This window comes from Cupressus sempervirens, chromosome 6 (assembly GCF_028749045.1).
Source record: "Cupressus sempervirens isolate cs-2001-9-10 chromosome 6, ASM2874904v1, whole genome shotgun sequence".
NCBI classification, from domain to species: Eukaryota; Viridiplantae; Streptophyta; class Pinopsida; order Cupressales; family Cupressaceae; genus Cupressus; species Cupressus sempervirens.
Window position 1 is genome coordinate 655,246,134 of NC_143123.1, and position 24,136 is coordinate 655,270,269.

General features: G+C 39.5%; 1 protein-coding gene across 1 annotated transcript in view; it reads left to right on the top strand.

The window, feature by feature from the left end:
- LOC149553899 (NADH dehydrogenase ubiquinone complex I, assembly factor-like protein (DUF185)) overlaps positions 1–24,136 on the top strand; it is an 87,398-nt gene that overhangs the window by 18,031 nt on the left and 45,231 nt on the right. The window contains exons 4-5 of the mRNA XM_089789245.1: positions 7,761–7,871; positions 8,164–8,350. Of these exons, the coding sequence (XP_089645371.1) occupies positions 7,761–7,871; positions 8,164–8,350 (298 nt within the window). The remainder of the gene's footprint in view (positions 1–7,760; positions 7,872–8,163; positions 8,351–24,136) is intronic.

Consider the following 24,136-nt stretch of genomic DNA (forward strand, 5'->3'; position numbering starts at 1 on the left):
TTACAGGCTGGCAGGAAGACCAACTCTGATACCATTGTAGTACCCCGGCTGGGTATCGTCTTTAAACTGTCAAATGAAATCTCAGAAAATATTGGACAACAAATACGTGCAACTGAATTTAACAATTTATAACAAAAATAACCAGCAATTCATCCAATATAACAGTTTCTATAACCTTAGGGTCGCTATTGCATTATACATCAGCAATGCAGTAACTTATTATTGCCACAATCCAATCTTAAAAACAGTATTAAAGTCAGATTAAAAATACTAGACTAGAAATACAATGTAAGCACAAGTGAGACACCTGAAATGATGCCTCCACCACGATGGGTTTTCATCCACCATCTTCCGACTTGTGGCCTTTCGTCCTCCAAGTGGGTTGAAAGCTGAAGCTTCCAATTGACTCTCCGAGAGAGCTCAATAACCAGATAAAAAACCAAGCATATATCCAAGCATACTGAAATGAGCTCCTCTTCGCCTTTTTAAACACAACCCGGTGACCTTTCATGTCCCTCTGCTTGACTCGTCATTTTCCAATCCTGTCCTTCCCCTTTTGCCAGTTCATCTCTTATTGACTTCTTTAAATATTAAATTGACTTTAGCTTTGTATTAAGTCCTCAATAGTCAGTATTAATATACATGGGGTTGGGCCATAAATTTTCAAATGTACCAGTAAAAGGGGATATTACATTTATAATTTGTTAGTTGGGAAGTTACATTCCCATAGGTGGTTATTCATGGGAAAATAAGGCTTTACAAAGCATTTCAAATATCAATCTAAATCATCCAAGCGAATCTCGATTGAATCATTTTTGAATAATAATGTTACTTTTTACTGGTTAATCTCCAACCAATTCAACATCTACTCTTTTATAACATGGATAGAGGTACATTGTCGTCATGATTGACACTAGTGATGGGAGATGTCTACAATCTGTGAGGAATCACTAAATGAAGATAAATAGTGTGTTTGAAGACTAATGGTCCACATTTTCACACTTCTTCCTACAATGTCTCCAAGAGTTAGTATTGCATTATTTCCCCCCCTCCCTACCATTGCCATCTAAACTTTAGTTCAATAGGTCGCTCGTATTTCATTTAGAAGATGTGTGGCCATCATGATACTTTTCATATCTTCAGTCCTAGTCAGTGTAGTTCTCCTTTTCTGGATTAATATTTACTAATAAATAATAATAAAGTTAAAATATAAAAATAAGTAAATAAATAGATGGATAATAATGAATTATAATTTAATGTTCCTAATCTATCTCTTCAAATATTGGTCAAAGTGTCTCAGACAAATAATATATTCATTTGTCCCAAGTGCCCAGTTTGTTCTGTTAGGGTTCAATTTATAGTTGTGATCGTAAGTCATCTCCAGCATGTTACTCAACACATCAGGGACACCAAGGATCAAACACCATTCTGTATAATCTTCATATAAAGTCTGGAATTGAGATTATTATCTGCAGACTAAATCATGTCTTTTATTTATGCACTCTCAGTAATAAATGGAGTATCGAATGACCGCTTGATCAAGCACTTTATATCAATCTGATTTGAAACGGAGATAAATTGGTGTTATCAAGTCCTCCCATACGCCACTGAACACTGAAAGAATCATGCCAATCAAAGGAGAATATTGTCTACCAATTGAACATACTACGGATCAAGTATAGGAATAAGAGGGTCCACATAAGACGAATATGCAGATTGGTTTCACTGACTCCATCAAAGATAAGATTTTAGTTGGAACAGTGGATAAGTCAGCGACTTGGCAAATAATGGTTTCAATAATTATTGACCATCAGTAGTAAATTTCCAGGTCAGTGATGTCATTTAAAGGATATAATTTAGAGATAGGAATTATATTTAAGGTGACTGATAATAATGATTAATTATGGCAGGATGCAGTTTGAGTAATATGCCAATTTGTTCGAGAGGTGTCCCTAACATCCAAAGGATGCAACTATTCAACCAGCAAAATATATGATGGCAATCACAACCATTCACTTCAGAGAAAACATTGAAGAATTATTTTATAAATTATATCTGATAAAGAGATCAGAAGGAATCAGTCCCTATCTGTTCAGGGGCAAACATCGTGTAACAGAAAGGGTATGCTGTAAATTCTCTTTGATTCAATACTGTTTCACAGAATATTATATTTTAAATCTATTAAGACTAAGGGACCAATATGTGGTCCAATATATAGTATATTTTGGTCTCATCACCAGGTATAGAGAATAAACTATAGCACAGATTATGGCTCAGATCTGTGATCTGAGTATACTGTGACTTATTTATAAATCATCTCTGATTTACAGAATATTATATCTGTAACAGGTCTATTTACACTACCAAGATTCAATGGCTAAATTTCATTTAACTTTTTTCTTTTAACAATTTCTGAAAACGAAATGTCCACACTACCATATAAATACTAATGTCTAAATAATAGAACAGATGGAGGTCAAAAGAGAAAACTACTCTAAAATCCAAAATTTATAATTGTGAGATTAATTAGTTTACATCATCAGATATATACAGCAATGTAAACTTGCAAAATTTAAATACTGAAATGTAACTATTGTTGCCTTTCTGATTTTACTTTTCACAACTTACGTAACTTTCAAATTGAAGAAAAGAAAACAAGGAAAGAGGACTTACTGCATTATACAAGCAGAGGGATGATGATAAGAGGTGTCTTTTCTTTAACTCAAAATGAGAAATGGGGAAAAGTATCTTTGGGGCGTTTAACCACCCAACCATGGATCATTGCCGATCCTCCCTTGCACACTTCCTTCTGAAGTGGGGCCGGCCCACCGTAAGGAATGAGGCATCTAGGACAAGTTTCCCGGGAAATGGCATAAGCTTTCCTACAACTTCGTCGGTCATACCCTCAGCTTCTGCTGCTCTGGGTTGACGCCTGACTACAGATGTATTTGGAATTCTTGGGCTGTCTGACACTAACTTGTGCGCTTTGGCCAAGGTTTCCACTTCTGTGAATCAGCCTCCATCCTATCCCACTTGCACTTGGGTTTCAATTGAGGAACTCTGTTGACTATATGAGTAATGTATAGGAAATTCTTTCCTATGTTCACCAACATCATGGTGTAGTCATTTAGCAAGTTAGCAGTTAAGGCATTTCCTCATTTCTTCAGGTTAAAAATTAAAATTAATTTCAGCAAGAGTGATATCCAGTTAATTGATTCTTAATCTGGTTATACATGAAGATTGACCTGTCTTCCAGGCTTTATGGGTTCTTGACAGATTTGCAACTATGTTTCAAGTTTATGACGAGTCAACTTCATAGAAACTATAGGATTGGTGCATATAAGTTAATGGTTCTGCTAATGTAATAAACGAAAACTATTTCATGGAACAACCACATGTCAGGTTCTTTTGAGAGAAATAAATAGTTAACATTGAAGCCCATTATCGCAGGTTTAGCATATCTTATTCTGAGATATAACTGTTTTCCTAAATTTCATATAGACCTTAGTCTGGAACTATCCTAATACCACCTAACACTCTGGCTGAATTAGGAAGTCTGGAATAGAGAGCTGCCAGAACTGGTTTTTATACTACAGGTTTGTAGCAGTCATGCTTTACGTCCCTTGACCTGATATAATAGTATAGTATTATGCAGAGATAAAAGCTGATGTCTGGGCCTGTTCAGATATTATACCAAGCTGTAGGATGTACTACTTTGTTGTTGGAATGTCTGTTAAAAAGGCTTCCCAAACTGTTGCATGTTTAAAACAAGATATGAATTGGAAGACAGACCATAATATCAAAATTCTGTAGGCAAAAACATGTCAGAAAATGCTTCCTTTAACCAAGAAGACTATAGAGATGTCTTAGAATGGATTAATGATAAGAGGACTGGTGGATTAGTGGAGGCTTATAAGCAAGACACACGTATATATACTTGGCAGTAAAAAAATTTGATTCCTAGGTTGTCAAGTTATAAGCAACACTGAAGTTCTCAAGAAAAATCCAAGCTCGCTAACTACCACCCAAGGAAAAAACAAGGTGGAAAGAATAACTTAGTCGACCCATTAATTAGACAATTCCAAATTCTTACAACTCAGAAGTTCTCAAAGAATTCCACAATTGATAACATATTTCAGAACCAAAGTTGCCACGACATTTCTTGAAAAAGAAAGAAAGTTAAAGTCTAAAGAAATAGAAGGTTAGGAAACATTTCACATGCCTGGACTAAGAGCTGTTGAAACACCAAGTGCAAATGATTGCTATAGAGTGACAGGCTGTTCCTCCTCCGCTAGTCATTCAATGTGTACCAGTTATACAAGGGTCTTCATTGTATAATATTCATACCAGGTGAATCAATAAGAGGACAGTTACAGAGATAAGAAAGAAAGCTTGCAAGCAAAACACTATGCAGAGCTTGTCACCACCGATGTCTTTCCTCCGAGAAGTTCCCAGTTTCTCTATATTTTTTTTGATAATCTTCTTTCCTTCATAAAGAAAGATCGAAACCATCTCATAGCCTTAACCCCCTGCTCTCTGTGTCACCCTAACATGGAAAGATCTTTGCCGTCTCATTCAGTGACAGCACACTACAAATTTGCCACTTCTTATTGTGATTAAATAAAAGAATCACCAGCGTCGAACAATAAGATGGTCATGCATCAATTAACACCGTTTCTAATTTGGAAGAGATAAATCCATTATAAGGTAAGGTGATATGAATGATAAAATTCCCCACTAAAGAGTTATAAAATAAACATTTAAATCTATCAAACCTTGGTGATCTGAAAGTGGAAACAATGAAGAGAGGGAATTGGTATTGACTGAAGTCCATCATTATAAAAGAGCCTTAAAATTTAATAGAGGTATAAGTACACAATCATCGTTGCTTATAGTCTCATGGACTTATAGATAAGTTCCCAAAATGAATGCAAGAGATGTTGATCCATATTATGACTTACATAAGGTGCTAGTTAGAGAATGCTCTGATCAAATTTAAACAAATAGGATAAGAATTTAACGTAAATGATATGAGTGTTGGAAAAGTTCATTTTCACTAGTTGCAAGTTAGGACAGAGAGAAGTTGATCTATCATTCCCTTAAAATTCCTAGCCAACCTGGTGACACTAATTTGTGACTAGTCTGCCCGACCAGTATTGTGAAGACTTGTCCCCTTGTTCACACCTCATTCCCCTTTCACTATGATACTTTCTTTCCTTGCCTTGAGAACTCATGTTGATCCTGCAACCACTAGTCAAACAATCATAGTCAGTCTGTATCATATTATAGAAAATCTATCAAAAAGCAATAATTAAACTTATCAGGCTTGATTATCCATTACGATAACGTAAAATCAGTTCAAGCTCATTTATATCACAAGAAGAAGTTGCATAACTCTTAAATTAATCTTTTCGGAAATTTATTTAGAGAATAATTTGTAAAACAATTGTTAAATCAAACCGGAAACTGCTCAGGGCACAACCTGCAAAACCATGGTTTAGTCCAAAGAAAACCATTTAGGTCTGTCTTGCAAAACCATTATATAATGTAGAACCAAAACCACTTAGGGCAGAAAAACCATTGTTTAAGCAAATGCATACCACTAGGGCATATTTACAGAACAATTGTGTAATGAAAGATAGAGCCTTTTTAGGGTATCAAACAAGTCATGAAGGGCCTGTTTGGTTGCTGGAATATGATTTTAGAATTAGCTTTCGGAATCCTGAATTTGGGATTCTGGAACATGAAAAGCCAGATTATGGTTTTAAGAATTTGATTGGGACCGTTTGGCTCACCAAAAATTTATTATGAGAATACAATATTCTCTGTTTGGTTGCACTTGTGGGAGTTGGTCACAACAAGATGAATTTTATGTTGCTCAGAGATGGCATTGATCAGACTGTTATCGCTGGCTCCATGAATGCTCTGCAGCTGGGTGTTGGCACTTACGAATCTGCAAGTTTTGGTAACTTACTCTACATTTCTCTTTTTCCATGTTAATTGCAAAATGCAGTCGCTGAACTCGGATGCATAAGGTCAGAATTCAGTGCACTTTGTAAGAAGATACACTGTCAGTGTTCTTTATAACAATATATGGTCTCTACCTTAATTGGCCCCCTTGGTAACGATATATGGTCATAGTCGTTTTTCTTGTGCACCATTTTGTCATCTAATTAGAGTTTAATATCTACAGGCGTGAATGCAGACAGATTCATTTCAAAGGATTTAACATTCAAAAATAGTGCAGGGCCCAAAATAGGGAGGTCGTTGCTCTAGATATGGATAATGGTCTCTCTGTATTTCACAGGTGTGCCATTGTTGGGCACCAAGACAGACTTTATGCTCACATCCTCTGTCCCTCTTCACTGACTGCAGAATTGAAGGCACTGTTCAAGCTCATTTATATCACAAGAAGAAGTTGCATAACTCTTAGATTAATCTTTTTGGAAATTTATTTAGAGCATAATTTGTAAAACAATCTTTAACTTAAATGAAACTGGAAACTACTTAGGGCACAACCTGCAAAACCATGGTTTAGTCTAAAGAAAACCATTTAGGTCTGTTTTGCAAAACCATTATATAATGTAAAACCAAAACCACTTAGGGCAGACAAACCATTGTTTAAGCAAATGCATACCACTAGGGCATATTTACAGAACAATTGTGTAATGAAAGATAGAACCTTTTTAGGTTATCAAACAACACATGAAGAGAATATAGCAGTTCAAAATGGGGTGTGACCATATCTGAACTGTATGAGGGATGAGGAATCCTCATATGGTATAGTATTTATGTCTGATAATAATAATGAAAATGGAATTTTACATATTAAATATGTTATTTTGTATTATATAATTTAAAAATTATATATGTATATAAAGAGAGGTTCGTAATACATGAGATAGTAAACTATCCCTTAGTATCTTGCTACAGCCCCTTTTGAGGACAACTAGGTTGTAGAGAATGCCCGGAGTAATTCCTCTCAAGGTGGGTGACTCTTGAGATAGGCTAAGCCTAATGCATGTATTCTTGAAACCCTTAGGGCATAGTTCCAAGATGGGTATGAATATGTGTTCCAGAAATCTTGAGGAAATCGACTTGTAGATTGGTATCTGAGTGCCCTAGGACAAGTACTCTCTGTCCTCCTAATGGTTGAGTTTGAAGAGAAGAAAGTGGACTTAAATATGTCAACTGTCGAGTGTATTGTGAATTGTTAGTTGATGTATTTAATCTAGGAGGGAACACTACAAAGACTAGGTAAATTGCCATTTCCAGTGCAATTTAACCCCTGGTTGGGATTTTTAGGTTAAATCAAGTCTAGTCTGAATTGGGGACATTACAGTTAAAAACTTTAAGTTGTCCACATAATATACTAGATTTGTAAAATAAAAAAAGACATCAGAGCAGATTGTTACAGATTCAAGTAATCATAATATTATGTCTATTAAATCCTGACTTTTCTGCCGGTTTCTTAAACTCTGATAGCAGAAGATATAAGTCAGCTCATGGGTTAGATCTTGTTGAGTTTGTCTATCTTGGGTATACAAAGCTCATGGAGATGCTCTAGGCACTCCTGAACTGGTCATGCCTTTTATAATGCTACACAATTCTGTCCCATTGATTGCTTTTGTGAACTCAATGACATTGATTTCAATGCAATTGTGATTACAATCTCAGATTAATTTCACCTTTTGCTAATTATTACATATGAAACACTATATCAGAAATTATTAGCTCTATTCACATTGGAATCTTGGCAGTTAGTTGGAGTGTGGACCATGTGCTTATGGGAGCAAATGGGTCAACCAAAGCATGTGAACTTTGTGGAATTGGGTCCAGGACGTGGAACACTTATGGCTGACCTGCTTCGGGTAAACTTCTTATTTTTTATTTCATTTTATCATGGAATCAGTATTGACTATTGTGAATCAAGTTTTAGATTTGAAAAACCTCAAGCAAATCAAAGGGTCCAAAATCTATACTATTTGGTGCAATATATTTGTTCTATATCCTAATTGTGATTGCAGATAGATGATAGATGGTAAGGTACCAAAGTTTGACACATTTGGTGCAATATGTTTGTGTGTATATCTTGTGATGTGATAACAGATAGATGATTGCTTTTGTGCCATTCAAGTTAACAATGTGTAATTTTGATGCCAGAGCACAGGAAAATTCAAGAACTTCTTGGAGGCTCTTTCTGTGCATTTGGTTGAGTGCAGTCCTGCATTAAGAAAGCTTCAACATAGTTCATTACAGTGTACAGAGGGTGAAGCTGAGAATACATTTAGTGCATTCTGTGGGGTTCCAATTTCATGGCACATGGATTTGGAACAAGTTCCAAAAGGAGGTAGGATGTAGGAAAAATTGCTTATTTTTTATCCTTTATTCCTGCATGGTGTATAGTCCCTGCAATTGAAAAATGAGCATATCTTTTGTTATGGCTTGTAAAGGTTGGTTCAAGCAAACCAGGTAGTACTGTTCCAAAACAGCTATATTTCCTAAAACAGGTATCCAGATAATTAGACTATAAATAATCCCTGTTATGAAGGTCAATTATATAGCACCTCACCATTTGCTTGAAGGCGCCTTTTCTTTGCTAACAGGACTTCCATTCCTAAGTTTTGGGTGATCCATTTGTTATCATGCGATCTGTCCTGTGGACTTCTTAGCTTTTCTTTCCCTTTTTGGTTCTAAATTGAAAGAATATTACTGTTATAAGTGAAAGCTTTCATGGATATGTATAATTGGTCTTAACATATACCAAAAAAGATAGGGGACACAGGGACTATAGATTGTGGTTTGGGGATGGCAGTTAGTAAAGTGGTTGAGGGGCATCGCCATGCCATACCAAATTAAGGTCACATGAACAATAGTTTAAAAACGTGGACCTTGCGGCCAAGAATTGGACCAAGGACTTAGTACTTTGCAAAATGCAGCAAGAACAAGAAAAACCATTACACGAACAAATAGAGAATAGTGCATTTAAAAAACACAAAATTCTAATCGGATCATAATTTTTCATAATTCAAACATTACATGTCATATGACCCTTAAATGCTCAAATTGTGATGTGCCCTTTTTGATTGTAAATTCACCACTAATGACCATTGTCATAGTTTTTTCGGTATCCTAATGGTATGTTTATAAGGGAAAATCGCAGTGTTACCTGGAGATGTGTTCCATGCATAACGTAAGGAGCCTTGCTGGCTCACTCTAGAACAATGCTGAAGAATTGTTTTGCTTTTCTGACGTTTTGGTATTTTTTGTTTTTGTTTTTGAATATATATATATATAGTTTTTCTGATGGATAGAAATGCTCATAAAACTAACACAAATTGAAACTAATATGAAACACCATTACAATAATTTCAATTGGAATTATCTAGATTCGCAATTATTACAAAGCATGAATGTATAAGAAAAGACTAATTTATCAAGGAACCTGTATGCAGTTTGGTGTTGGAAATAAGTTGCAGCAGGTATCCAACCTCGTGCCAATGTCCAACAAACCAATTGCAGCCTTCAAGCAGATATACACTGCTACCAATGGTAATGCCTCTTTGCTGTCGCTGATAAGCTGTCCAGCTAGGATGGACGCTAAGGAGCCAGACCTCCTAGATCAAACTATAGATGTATAATTTGTAAAGCTGCTTCAGTAATTGGACTCGCAGATCACAATGATCCCTCCCAATGTCAACACGATGAGAATAGTTCAGTAGCAAATGGATGCCCAGGCTAAATATTATTCCCTTCACTAAATTGCAACAGCAGCAATGACAATTCCTCTACAGATCCTTCACTTCAGATAAAAAACGCAGACCAGATAATTAATTGAATGATATATAGTAACACCATTCAATCCTCAGATGAATCTCAGACCCATACCCAGCAGATAGAGCACAATTCACTGGCAGACAATGGTAAATTCAAGGTGCCAACAGTACGAGGAAAATCAGAATTACACTAGGCTCATGCCAAACCATTGAGGCTTCAATTTTAACAAAATCAATGCAATAATGGAATAGTTCGATTCCCTTCATGAGTGCTGTTTATAACGCTTCTAAGCTCAATGCTTTACCATTATACAAAATGCCAATTAGCTTCTTGGTTACACTTCTCACTAATGAAGCTTCATCTTCACACCATCAAATTAGAACAAAGACTTATGACTTATTCATTAAGTTGATCTTAATAAATAACTAACAATATGCAATCCATCAATGAAGCCCAATCAAACATTGGTGAAGACAAGATGCAGGGTGCCACAACTGCACTAGTAAAAATAGAAACTCCGCATATCTAACTTACTATAAATAGCTAGTCACTCCACTAAGACCCTCAAATCACAATGTCAGCTCAAGAGGGTTGTGATGACGAACTGACATTGCGAAGCTACTGAAACCTGCTAAATTTGGAACTGTAAGCAATTACAATCTGGGGCGCTGAAGTATATCTGTAGGCTCCCAAAAGTATCCTCATTTGGAAGACCCTGCCACTTCATCAAAAATTGTCTAATGATCCGCCGATGCAATTGCCTCTCCCTGTTATCTATTAACGTCTCAGGGATCAACTCTAGTCTCCCCTCATCATCCAATGGTAAAGTAGAAGATGGGACATGTTTACCTAGCAACTTTTTGAGGTGTGATACATAAAACACATTATGTGCTCTGCTATCCTCTGACAAATTAAGCTCAGAGGTTACCTCACCCATGCATCTAACCACACAGATGGGACCATAGTAGTGAGGCTTCAGCTTCTCAGCTCCACTCCTCCAAATAGATGATTGTGAGTAGGACTACAACATCAGGTACACCATATCACCCTCCTCTAATCAGCATACCACTTTCGCCGATTTTGAGCCTGTTGAATGTTGTCTCTCAAAGTCGTCATCACATCTTGGTTGTCTTGCAATAAACCTCCTGCACTCGGTGCCATACTATCATTGAATAACAAATCCAAGAAACTCGAGGGATCATATCTGTACACAATTCTAAAAGGGGACATCTGAATAGACATATAGTGAGTGAAATTATAATAGTACTCGCACAAGTACATCCACATCACTCAGGCTCACTGTTGTGTTGACACAATTCCATAGATAGTCGTTCGCCCATTCATTAACAATCTCAATCTGGCCATCAGTCCGAGGGTGGTAAATATTTCTTAGAGTCAACTCTATCCCACAAAATTTGAACAACTCCTGCCATAAATGAGTCATAAACCGGCTATCACGGTCACTCACAATGCTTTGGGGTAAACTATGCAACCTGAAAACTCCCGAAAGAACAACTTAGTTACCTGTGTTCTTGAAAATGTAGTGTTGATGGGAAAGAAGTGTGCATATTTGGTGAGGCATTTTACCACTACAAAGTTATAGTCTCTTTCTTGGGCTTTCGACAAAGCCACAATAAAGTCCATAGATAAACACTCTCACTTCCGCTCAGGCATGAGAAGTGGTTGCAGCAAACCAGCTGGATAAGTATGCTTTTCTTTGTTCTGTTGACAAATAGAGCACTCCCTGACATACTACCACACATCTAACTTTAGGCCCTTCCATGTGAACCTCTCCCTAATTTGTCTATAGGCCTTAAAGAACCTGCCATGTCCAGCCAATGGAGAATCATGAAAGGCCCACAACACAATCTACCTGATAGTCGATCCTAGGACCAATAAAATTCTCCCCTTGTAAATGATCAGCTTTTTTACAAGTGTATACGTGTTGTCCTAAATACTACCATCAACAGTACCAACCACCCACTGATCCTTGACATACCCAGCAATGGCCAAGTGTCTCCAATCCTTAGATATCTCTGTAATAACACACAAGCGGGGTCTCCATGAGAGCATGTCAGCAACTACATTTTGATAAGAAATATCAAAATCATATGACTGAAGCTTGCTGATCCACTTCTGTTGCCTGTCATTAAGATCCCGATGTCCAAGGAAATGCTTTAGGCTGTTATGGTCATTTTTGATGCAAAACTTATTGCCAACTAAGTATTGCCTGAATTTGGCCAAAGCATGCATAATGGCCAATAACTCCTTATCATACACACTAAATGATCTCTTAAGACCCCTGACCTTCCTGCTCTCAAATGGGATGACAGTCTTGGGAAAGAATGACACCAATACCCTCACTTGAGGCATCACAGTACGACTCAAATGGCCTCAAAATTTTTGGCAATGCTAATAGTGAGCATGATGTCATAATCTACTCCTCTCTTGTGTGTGAGTAGTCGACTCAAAAGAATCCTTATGGGTTAGATCAGTAAGGGGAGTTGCATGAGGAGAGAAACCTACCACAAATCTGCGGTAGAAAGCACACAAACCAATGAAGCCTAAAAGGTGTGTTAGGTTCTTCGGTGTAAGCCTATCCAGTATAGCACAGACCTTATTAGGATCCATGCAAACTCCCACTGCACTGATAATATGCCCAAGATAGAGTAACTCTGTCATACTTAAGGCACATTTAGACTCCTTGGCATATAAAGAATCCCTATCCAAAATGTCCAACACTGTATCCAAGTGTTCCACATGATCATCCCACGTCTTACAGTATACAAGTATATCATCAAAGAAAACAAACCTCCTCAACTAACAATGGAAGATTTTGTTCATGGTGGACTGGAATGTTGTTGGAGCATTAGTCAAACTGAATGACATGACTAAGAACTCAAAGTGACCACAATGACACCTGAATGGTGTCTTCTCCATATCCTACTATTTGACTCTGATATGATGATACACAGATCTCAAATCAAACTTGGAGAAGTAGCATGCCACATGTAACTCATCTCATAAGCTCACCGATGCGTGGGATGGGATATTGGTTCTTAATAGTCCTTTTGTTCAACATCCAGTAATCAATGCACATCCTCAGTGTATCATTCTTTTTCTTCAGCCAAACAACTGATGAAGCATAAGGGGGCTTACTTGGCCTAATATGTCCCATAGTGAGCAGCTCTTGAATAGTCTTCTCTATCTTATCTTTTAGCCGCTTAGGGTGTAAGGAGTGATCATAAAGGGCTTAGCGCCCTCCTCTAGCTTAATGATGTGTTCTATGCCTCTATCAAGTGACCTTTCTGGTTGTAAGTCACTAAACACTTTAGAGTGTGATGTGAATATCAGGATTTAACTGTGTGATTTTGAGTCAAACTCGATGACCCATGTTTCATGAGTAGTGATTCAACATGAATCCATCTCTCATGAGAATAAATGGAACACTTAGCACTCATTGGATCTAGGTGATGCTCACAGGGGTGAAGCACCGGGACTTCCCGGGAGGTCACCCATCCCAGTACTACTCCAGCCTGAGCGCGCTTAACTACGGAGTTTCCTCCACAGTTAAACCCAAAGCTTGCAACCCCATTTGCAAAACCTTCACCAAGTGTTGTGCCTTATGAACCATTCATTAGAAAGCCCCTTAAGCTCATCAATTGATAAGTAGGAGATGATTTCCACAGCTAGTCAAATTGTGATGTGAATATCAGGATTTAACTGTGTGATTTTGAGTCAAACTCGATGACCCATGTTTCATGAGTAGTGATTCAACATGAATCCATCTCTCATGAGAATAAATGGAACACTTAGCACTCATTGGATCTAGGTGATGCTCACAGGGGTGAAGCATCGGGACTTCCCGGGAGGTCACCCATCCCAGTACTACTCCAGCCTGAGCGCGCTTAACTACGGAGTTTCCTCCACAGTTAAACCCAAAGCTTGCAACCCCATTTGCAAAACCTTCACCAAGTGTTGTTTAGTTCTAAGTTGTTGTATATCAGGATAGTAGGCTAGTTTTTCTGTACCATCAAATGTAGGCAACATCCTGCACTCTGTTGCCCAATCAACTGTATCATGCTCAACAAGATGCTGCATATGTCTAGAAGAAATCAACTTCAGATTGCTATTCATAATAGCCTAATGGATGTGAGTTTTTCCATCCTTAATTAACCTCATCTCCATCTTCTTAGTGCTGAGATAAATGCCCTCTATGGGGTGTAACTTGCTCATACCAAGAACCACATCAGTATTCCGCATGTCCACAACATAAAAAATTGCCTTAAAGGAATAGTTATTCAGCTTCATTGGAAGCTCATCAATCATCTTTTACACTTAAGAGTGTAACCATCAGCCACCTGCACCTTAAGGCCCTCAAACTCCTCTGTCTTAATTCCCCTCTTGGCGTCTAATTGCGAATCAATAAAATTGTGTGTCACATCTATCAAGAAGAGCAATAACTCGCTGCTTTGTCAACAGACCACGCAGCCTAAATGCTTCTTCCTTTTTCATACTAGAAAGGTATACCACCTTAAGATTAGAATCATCAATCACTTCATTACTATTCCCTTCTCCCTCATGTGTCTCTTGCTCATTATCAGTTGGCTGTTCTGAAAAATCAGAATTATTTTCCTCATCATAGAACTACTCCATCATCCCGTTTTTATCCTTAGGCTTCAAAGGGCAATCATGTTTATCATCATAGGGACCCCTACAGTAAAACAAAGTCTCCTCTTCCTTAGATCATTAAGAGTCTCCTAATCTAAAAGGGCTGCCACAGGTCTCTTAGAATTAGATCTAGCATCCTTCTTAGAGGCTGCCTGATTGGCATATGATGAAGTAGAAGGTTTGGAAGCAAACTTGCTTTGTGGAGTAGACATCTCTAGGTTCCTTGCTTTTTTCATAGCTTCTTGTAAGGTAGGTGGATTCAAAGACTTATCCACCCCCTCAGAGGCTCAACTAGTCCCTCTATAAATTGCATAACCTGTATCCTCTCTAAAATATCATACACCATCACAGATAAGCACTGAAACTCGTCGACTGTCTCAACTGTGCTAGCTCACAAAAATAAGTCTCTATGTCTTTCCTGTCAAATCTCTTTGCCAGTCTATCAACAAACTCCTGACAGAATACTATTTGATCATGGTGTAGTAATACCAACCCATGGTACCGCCGGTCATAGGCTATCATGTCCAAGTGCAACACAACAAATCGAATAGTGTCCTTAGTTATGGGATGCAAAGTAATATAAGTGTCGAGCTTATGTACCCAAGCTCTCACTGTAACTTTCCCATTGCCATCAAAGTGAGTTAAGGTCTTGCTACAAATGACTCTGTCTAAGCCTTTGTCTCTCAGGTGTAGGCCAAATTCTAGTGTGCTCTCTTTTATGTGTCAAGAATCTGTCAAATTTAGATTTTTCTTAATTGCCACCACATCATCAACAAATGGCGCATCCTTAGTCTTAACACTCGCCATATCCAACTTTGGTCTTCGAAAGGTAGGTTGTGGCGTATCATATGTACTTGTATGCTCAAACCTGTCATCAACTCTAGCACTGTGAGAGCTAATTGATATGATCGTGGTACCTCTACCCCTACTACGTCCTCTAGGGAGAGAAATGCACTGCAAAGTCTCTAATAAATGCTGCATAACATTTGCAACATGGTGTTGGCTATGTGCAAGATCTCTCAGTGTTTCCCTAGCCTTTTTGTCAATATCAAAAGCTGTAGCAACATCTCTATAATTATCTAAACCACAGAACCACTAGAACCACTAGCATCTTTGTTACCTATAGTACTAAACTGTATGTCTTGTTTACCCTCACTTGGTGGTAAAGTCCTTCCCCTACAAGTGTAAAGAACTCTTGGAATAAACAATTGTGCCATAATGAACTCAGTTCCCTGTAGGCTAGCAGGAAACCACTCTAATACCACTGTAAGGAGCCCTGTTAATACCACTGTAAGGAGCCTTGTTGGCTCACTCTAGATCAATGCTGAAGAATTGTTTTTCTTTGTGAAGTTTTGCAATTTTGTTTTGTTTTTGAATATATTTTTTTTTTGTTTTTCTAATACATAGAAAGCCCATAAAACTAACACAAATTGAAACTAATATGAAACACCATAGTTTTAAAAAACGTAGAGATACCGCCAATATCGTGAGTTTTTCTCAGGGCTGTTAAAAATGACCAAAAATTCGCTGCTGGGTAATGGGAAAAAACGTGGCGACTAAAAGACAAAATACTGCCTAAAAACACAAGTTTTTCCTCAAAAATTCAGTCGCTAGAGTCAATGTTTGGAGTCTTTGACTTTTCCGCCATGTCATGAGTCGGTTTTAGGTTTTTACAGGCTCATTAAAATGCTCTTTCAACTGCTATCTCTCACTCGCGTATTGCCGTGAACCCTAATCCTTCACCCGCGTGAACAGTGATTTCAACTGCAATTTCAAGTTTCAACTGCGATTAACTGGACAGGAGGGAGTTCACCTGCGATTTCAACTGCGATTTCTTGCTGGAAGCAGAAGAGCGTAAAGTTCAACAAATCAGATTTCGACATCGATTACTAGGTTTTTTTTTGCATTTACCATTACAAATTCGAATTTTAATTAATTATTTTACTTTTGAATCTTTGATAAAATTGATATTAAATGTATATTTTTTTTTATATTATATAATATAAATTAATGAATATTATTTTAAAAATTTATATCAAACTTTAAAGTTTTAAATTGGTTAATTTATATATAATTCTAAACTGGTATATTTTGTTTATTTAATACAGTATGAATTTATGAAATATTATTAAAATTTTAACAATATTACTAAGCAATATTAAATTTAAAATAAGTAATTGTATTTTAAATTTATAGTAATTATATATAACTATTCAACTTCACTATATTTTTTAATTAAGAATTTAATAGATTTATAATTTTATATTTTATATTTTATATTTTAATAGTAAAAACTTGTGTATCAGTAAAAAATTGTATTATAGTTATTAGTTATCACTTGTCAGTTAAAAAAATATGTTTTATAATATTACTATTTTTGTATTTTACTATTTCACTATTTTACTAAATATTAAATATTAATAACTATAGTGTAAAATTGTAAATTGTTAAATTTTAAAATTTTTAGCAGATGTAAGATAAAATATAAAATCTAAATTTAAATAAGGATATTTATTTATATGTGATTTGTGCTTTCTAGATTCATACTATTTTAAAAATTGCTACAAATTATGTTTGATCTCAAACTTATCTAATATCTGATTTTTCATTCTTGTACAGTGGACTTGTGTGTGTCACTGAAACAGGATGATTGGTGGTGGCAGAGCAAAGGACCCTTTGTGGAAACATGGTATCCCAGGAGCAAACAAAGGAGATGTCCAATGTATCCATTGCTTTAAATGCATGACTTTAGGCATAAGCTAATTGAAATATCATCTTGCAAAGATTCCATGCAATGATATTACACCGTGTGATATGTGTCCAGAAGAGGCTATAAGAGAGGCTATGGCAAGCCTTAAAAAATATGCACAAAGTAAGGCAACAAAAAAGAGGATATTCGAGGCCATGGCAGCCCCAATGGGGACTTTTAGTTCTATAGGTTCACAAACAAGTGGAGAAAGTTCTTCTTCTATTGGGCCTCGGATACTAGGATCGGGAAGTGTGAGTGGGTCTTTAGCAGATTTTTGGGTTCCACGTAACACTCGTGGTGCTCAACCCGGCTGACTAGGTACTGCATGGAACAAAGAGATGCGCAAGAAGACAAAGGTGGCAATTATGAGATTTTGGGTCCAGAATGATCTTTCCTTCAATGCTTTATGTAGTCCATATTGGGATCAAGTGGTAACTTCCATTTCTTTGTCTGGTAAGGGGTTCAAGTCCCCAACTCCCTATGAGGTGAGTGGGCCGTTGTTAGATGACGAAGTAAGAAACATTCATTAGCTTGTGGAAGAGCAAAGAAGAGTTTGGGAACATAAAGGTTGCACTATTATATCTGATGGGTGGACTGATCGCAGGAATAGGACGCTCATCAACTTTTTAGTTGCTTCAGGGGGGTAGTTGGTATTTCTAAAATCAGTTGATGCCTCTGATCAAGTGAAAAATGCAGAAAATTTGTGTAACATGTTGGATGAGGTGGTAATAGAAGTGGGAGTGGTAATGTCATCTGGATTGTGACTGATAATGCAGTTGCGTATGTGGCAGTCGGTAGATTTTTGATGGAGAGACATCCCACATTGTTTTGGAGCCCTTGTGTTGCCCATTGTTTACCGCATAGGTTAATTAAGAAACGCACACAGAAAATAAACACGAACACGAACAGCAAACAACAGGACTTTTATTATTCGCATATGCCAACAGTACATTATGCTTCGATGGTAAGATAGGATCTCCTCCTTACAATGCTTCTCGAAGGGGTTATAAATACTTTTCGAAGAACTTTCCCGAAGGAGTCCGTCGTACAAACCATTTACCCGTCGGCTACATAACAAGACTTTTTTCGAAGGGACCCGTCGGCCGATACACAATTTCTATCGACGACATCATCCCCCCCAAAAAGAGAAGTCGTCCCCTGACGACTAGCAAAATTAGGAGACAACCCACAATCAAGAAAAAGAAATACTAGAGAGAAGAAGGAGGTGTCCCAGAAGAGTGCTGTTGACGACATAACTCATACACTTGGTCAGTCCGTATGCGCAGATTTGTTTGAATTTGTGAATTAACCTCTACGGCCTCCTTTAGTAGAAGCGCAACATCCATAGCCTGCCTCTTGGCCAACTGCAACTCATGTTTTGCCGCGTCTTTATCTCGGATAGCCGTGTCCCTCTCCTGTACCACGGCTACCATATCCTTTAATAGTGTTGCCTGCTTTGCTGCCCAATCTGCCTGTTTGTCGGCCAAATCAGTGGCTAACGTTTCTCTTGCCTCTTTTTCAACCGCGAGAGATCTCTGGGCTGCAACACTGTCTGCTGCCCTATCCGCCTCCGCGCGCTGCCGCGCATAGTAAACCTCTTTGTACAGTCCCACGATCTCATGTGCCAACTTCATCATCGGAGTATCACTCGGTCCCAATTCTGGCTCAGTGGCCCAATCTGCCAACATTTCTGGTGTCTCAACTGCCGGCCAACCTCTATCCACAAAACAAGTTTGAAATCGCTTAGGACAAATCCCATGAATATGCGCTCGGATCAAATGCCACTCCCTTCGCCGAGTGAGAGCCTGAATCGCCACATCATGCCCCTTCTTCAATGCAGACTTCATAGTCCTGAGGTAGTCCCTGCACCTGTCCTCATTCGACTCGTAATCCTCCTTGGCGAAATCGTCCAATGACCATTCTGCATCACTATTGTCCTCATTAGCGGGAGTCATGCCCACATCCAGTGCCGCCTCCTCTACTGTCGGCGCAATCACGGCATGTGGCATTCCCTCCTCCTGAGACTGAGGCTCTGGTACAGGTGCTACTCCGGAATAGCTAGGGGACTGAATGGACGGGCCACGCCTGTCAAGAACGAGTCGGAACTGCTGCCTTAGAAAAACACTGGCTCTATCCATGACCTCTGGTTGCTCGGGCTGCGCTAGGTCCGTACACTCCTGCACTCCTCTGTCTGGTACGTTCTCTAGTGGAAGTACCTAAGCTTCTGCTGACTGTGCTACGGTAACAACTGCTGTTGGCTGACTTATGGCAAGCGCCACGGGTGTTGCTACCAGAAGTGCTTCAGGGGCTGAAGAAGTCTCTCGGTTGACGGGTGCTGACAGGTGGGCAAAGCCGACCGCAAATCCTGCTCCCGGCCGAACAGGAGAAGGCCGTACCTTGTGTTGCCATGGTGCGGCTAGTGTGACTGCCTGGTGGGATCCTCCAGTCATCAATATCGGTCGCCGAGTCTGTCCAAACCCCGGAATGTGAGCCATGTGTAGACCTTAGGGTATCAACTCAGAAGTCATAGGAACTGTAGTATGCGGAAATAGCAAGGGTGTAGCCGTGACAATCTGAACCTCCTCATCATCCTCGCCCTCCCCTTCTTCTTCCTCCACACTGTCCTGCTCAGAAGATGTCTCCTGTCGGCCGCTGTCAGTATCACCTGCCATGTCCGTCCGGGGCCTCTTTTGACCTATTGAACCCTTCTGCCCAGAGATTGAGTCCAAGTGCTTCCATTGCATGATAGGAGGTTCTCCTGAAGCCAGTGGTCTAGGCTTTGCCTCTAACTCCTCCATTGGAATCATCCGCGCTTACAGCATCAAGGAATAGACCAATAGCGTAATGGGGCATATAGAAGGTCTTGTGCTGGAGAGTCATGAATTCATGCATCCGTTTAGCCAGCACAGACGCCCAATCGTACACTTTCCCAGTCATTATGCCGTTCATCATGGATACCTACGAAAATGTGATATCTGATGCCCTAGAGGATCCCGTGAGCTTGCTCTTGACCAAGTCCATCAGACACTGCCATGGCCCCTCCTAAATATCGTTTTTCTTTAAACCCCTTCCTCTCGATGTCTCAGCTAATGCCGCCTGTTCTGCTTCAGTCAAATCTCCACATACTAATCTGATTAAAAATAGCTTCCCATCCTTTGGAATTTTCTTCGGCTGAATCTTTCTGCCCTACTGCCTTAAATGATACCACTAAGTTCCACCCCAGATACTGAAATGTGCTCCTCTGAGAAACTCTGCCATATGTCTCAATCATGGTACGCAGATACCCTTCATAATCTTGAATGCAAAAAACAGGCATCTGAATGGTCCATTCAACCTGCGCTCTTCTGATGCTTGCTTTAATTGGATGGTCATCAGGGGTTTCTTGCCACCATTTTTGGCAATCTATTCCATTTAATCCCTCAAATTGTATAGTCTGTAGTGTGACTTCAGCTACTGCAGGTGCTGTAGTCTTACGCTTCTCCTTGCTGCTACTCGAGCCTTCATTCAGGTTACCTGTACCTGCCATGCTCCTGCCTCCCACAACTTTAGAGTGTGCTAATTGTTTTTTCCACTGCCGTTTACCTGCAGATTCCACTAATTATCTCTTTGTCTTTTCCTAACGGTCTCCCAAATCCGTACAGTGAAGAATTCTTCCAAATCCGTACGGTGAATTGCAACCTTTGGAATGAGAAATCTGTATGCTGGAAAAGTTGGAAGGAAAATCAAATAAAAAACTGTACCACCAGAAGACCACAATTTCGTACCACAGTTTCCCTTCCCCAAATCCTACGTTGGTATTTTCAATGCCCTCCACTGATCATGGTATACCGCCTTGCTTACTGGTGAACTCTGTACCTTAACCTTGAGAACCTTGCATTCAATAATCCGTACAATGAAATCCGTACCCTGCTCCTCAGAAGGAATCCATACGCTTGAAATGCTGGAAGTTTTCTGTATGGTTGATGATTTAACAAGCCGTACAGTGCCCAGGCAAGAATTTGTACGGCAAGTAGTGAAATCCGTACCATGAAAAAGTCTCTTTTAAAAAAACCGTACATTGCCACAAAAATCATACTACCATCTTCCAGATATTAAAAACCGTACGGTGCTCCTTCAGATACTAAATACCGTACAGTACTCTCCTTCCCTTATGAAGCCGTACGGTACTTTACCCTAAAAACCGTACGGCACTCTTTTCTCTGAAAACCGTACGGCATATTCCATCCTCTGAGAAATCCGTACGGTGCTTGTGGAAGCCGTACGATGCTCCTTTACTGTGAAATCCGTACGGTACTAAACCGTACGGTACTTTTTCCTTTTTTTTTTAATAGCAAAAAATAGCAATCAGTTTTCCCTTTGACCGGCATCACCGTCGGTCTGCAATGACGAAGGGGTCTCCTGAAGGCCATTCTGTGACGCAAAAGTCTTTCGGTCGTGATATATCTTCAACTTCGACGCATTCACCGCCTGAGGCACTTCGTGTCCATCCAAAGTCCATAATTTGATTGCTCCATTGTCCACTACTTCCTGAATCTGATATGGCCCAACCCACTTAACCTTGAACTTGCCCGGTTTGATCTCATTCCGGCCGTGGTACTTCAATACCCACTGTCCAAGCTGAAACCTGTTTAGCTTTAGGTGCTTATCGTGCTATGCCTTCCGCCTATTCTGCGTTACTTCAGGTGCCCACTGTGCTAATAATTGCTTCTCCTTTAATCTGTTTAGTTTATACAGCCACTCCCTTAAGCTTTCCATGTCGCCCAACTTGTTTTCTAGTGCTATCCGCAAGCTTGGTATCATAAATTCTGCTGGTACTACGGCCTCCTGTCCGAACATCAGTTGAAACGGCGTGTGTCTTGTTGTAACTTTGTACGCCGTGCGGTAAGCCCACAAAGCGGAAGGTAATTTCTCCTCCCAATCCTCCCCTTCGACTGCGCAGGATTTGTATATAATTGATACTAGGATTTTGTTGGTAGCTTCAGCCTGTCCCTTTGCTCTTGGGTAGTACAGACTTGACAGTGAATGGTAAATTTTGAACTCTGTGGTGAGCAGTCGGATCACATGGTTTACAAAATGTCCTCCTCTATCGCTTGTTAATTGTAATGGAATGCCGTACCTGGTAATAATTTGCTCATAAATAAACTGTGTTGTACTTACCGCTGAGTTGTCTGGTAGTGCACGCACCTCCACCCATTTAGTCAAGTACTCCGTGGCGACCACAATGTAACGACACCTTCTGGTTCTGCTCGTCTTCAGGGGTCCTATGAAATCCAAACCCCATCGTTCAAAAAGCTCTTGAGCATGAGAAGGATTCAGAGGCATGAAATCTCTTTTCAAGGGTTTTCCAGCTCGCTGACATGTATAGCATGCAACAACCCATTCCCTGGCGTCATTGTATAGTGTTGGCCACCATAATCCTACTAGAAGTATTTTTCGTGCAGTTGTGTCCGGCCCCATGTCCCCTGCCGGTCCTTCGTGTGCTTTCTTCAGTACCTGTGGAATTTCTTCCTTCAGGACACAACACCTCAGGATTTGATCGGGTCCCATTTTATACAACAATCCATTAATCAGCTGAAATGTTCTGCTCCGTATCACCAACTTCCGTTTTTCATTCGGTGGCATGGTATTTGGAAACTGTCCTGTTGACAAGCATTCGCCGATGCTTGTATACCATTCTGGTAGTGTAGCAATCTGAAACAGCTGTGCGTCAGGAAAGTCATCATTTACATCGTCTGTCGGTTCTCTTGTTCTGATACGTGACAAATGATCCGCACTTACATGTTTCTTTCCTGGCTGTACAATAATCTTGAAAGTAAACTCCTGCAACAGGAGTAACCATCGACTGATTCTTCCTTGAATGACTGGTTTGTTGATCATATACAACAGGGCCTGATGATCAACATAGAACACAAATGGAGTGGCCAACAAGTAATGTCGAAATTTCTGCACAGCATAGACCATCCCCAATGCCTCCCGTTTGGTGGTACTATAATTTTGTTCAGCTTTTGATAGCAACTGACTGGCGAAATAGATCGGATGATCCAACCCATGGCTTCCTGTTTGCGCGAGAGTTGCTCCGATCGCATAGTTCGATGCATCCACATGCACATGAAACTCCTTCCAATCCGGGTATGCCAAAATAGGTGCTGTAGCCAGTCATACCTTGAGTCCTTCAAATGCTTCATCCTATTCCTTGTCCCATCGGAACGATTTTGTCTTGCAAGTTAACCTATCCAACGGATATGCTATCTTGGCAAAATTTTTGATGAAACGCTTGTAATACCCTATATGCCCAAGGAAAGATTTTACCTTTGTCACATTGGTGGACGGCTGCATCTCCAATATGACCCGCACTTTGTCCGGATCTGTCTTTAGTCCCTCCTTACAGACTATGTGTCCGAGCAACCTTTTGTGTGGGACCATAAATCTGCACTTCTTCGGGTTCAGGGCCAAACGCGCACGGCGGCACCTTTCCATACACTCGCCTAAGGCTGTCAGATGTTTGTCCTCCGCACTGAACACTGACCAATCATCCAAAAATGCCTCGAAGTTTCCAACGGACATCTTGTCAAAAATGTGTAGTATGATCCGCTGAAATGTCGCAGGCGCATTGCACAAATCGAACGACATCCGATTATAGGCATAGACTCCATCTTCTACGCCAAATGTCGTCTTCAGTTTATCCTCCTCTGCGATTGAGATCTGATTGTAGCCGGAAAAACCATCCATAAATTAGTAGATCTTGTGTCCCGCTACCTCCTCCAGGATGCTATCCGTGAATGGGATCAGGAACAGATCCTTGATGGTGACTGCATTCAGGCATTGGAAATCAACACATATTCGGATCTAAATGGAGTCCTTCAGGGAGATCACGATCGGGGATACCCATTCACTGGTCTGTACCTTGAAAATAATTACGACTTCTAGCATCCGATTGAT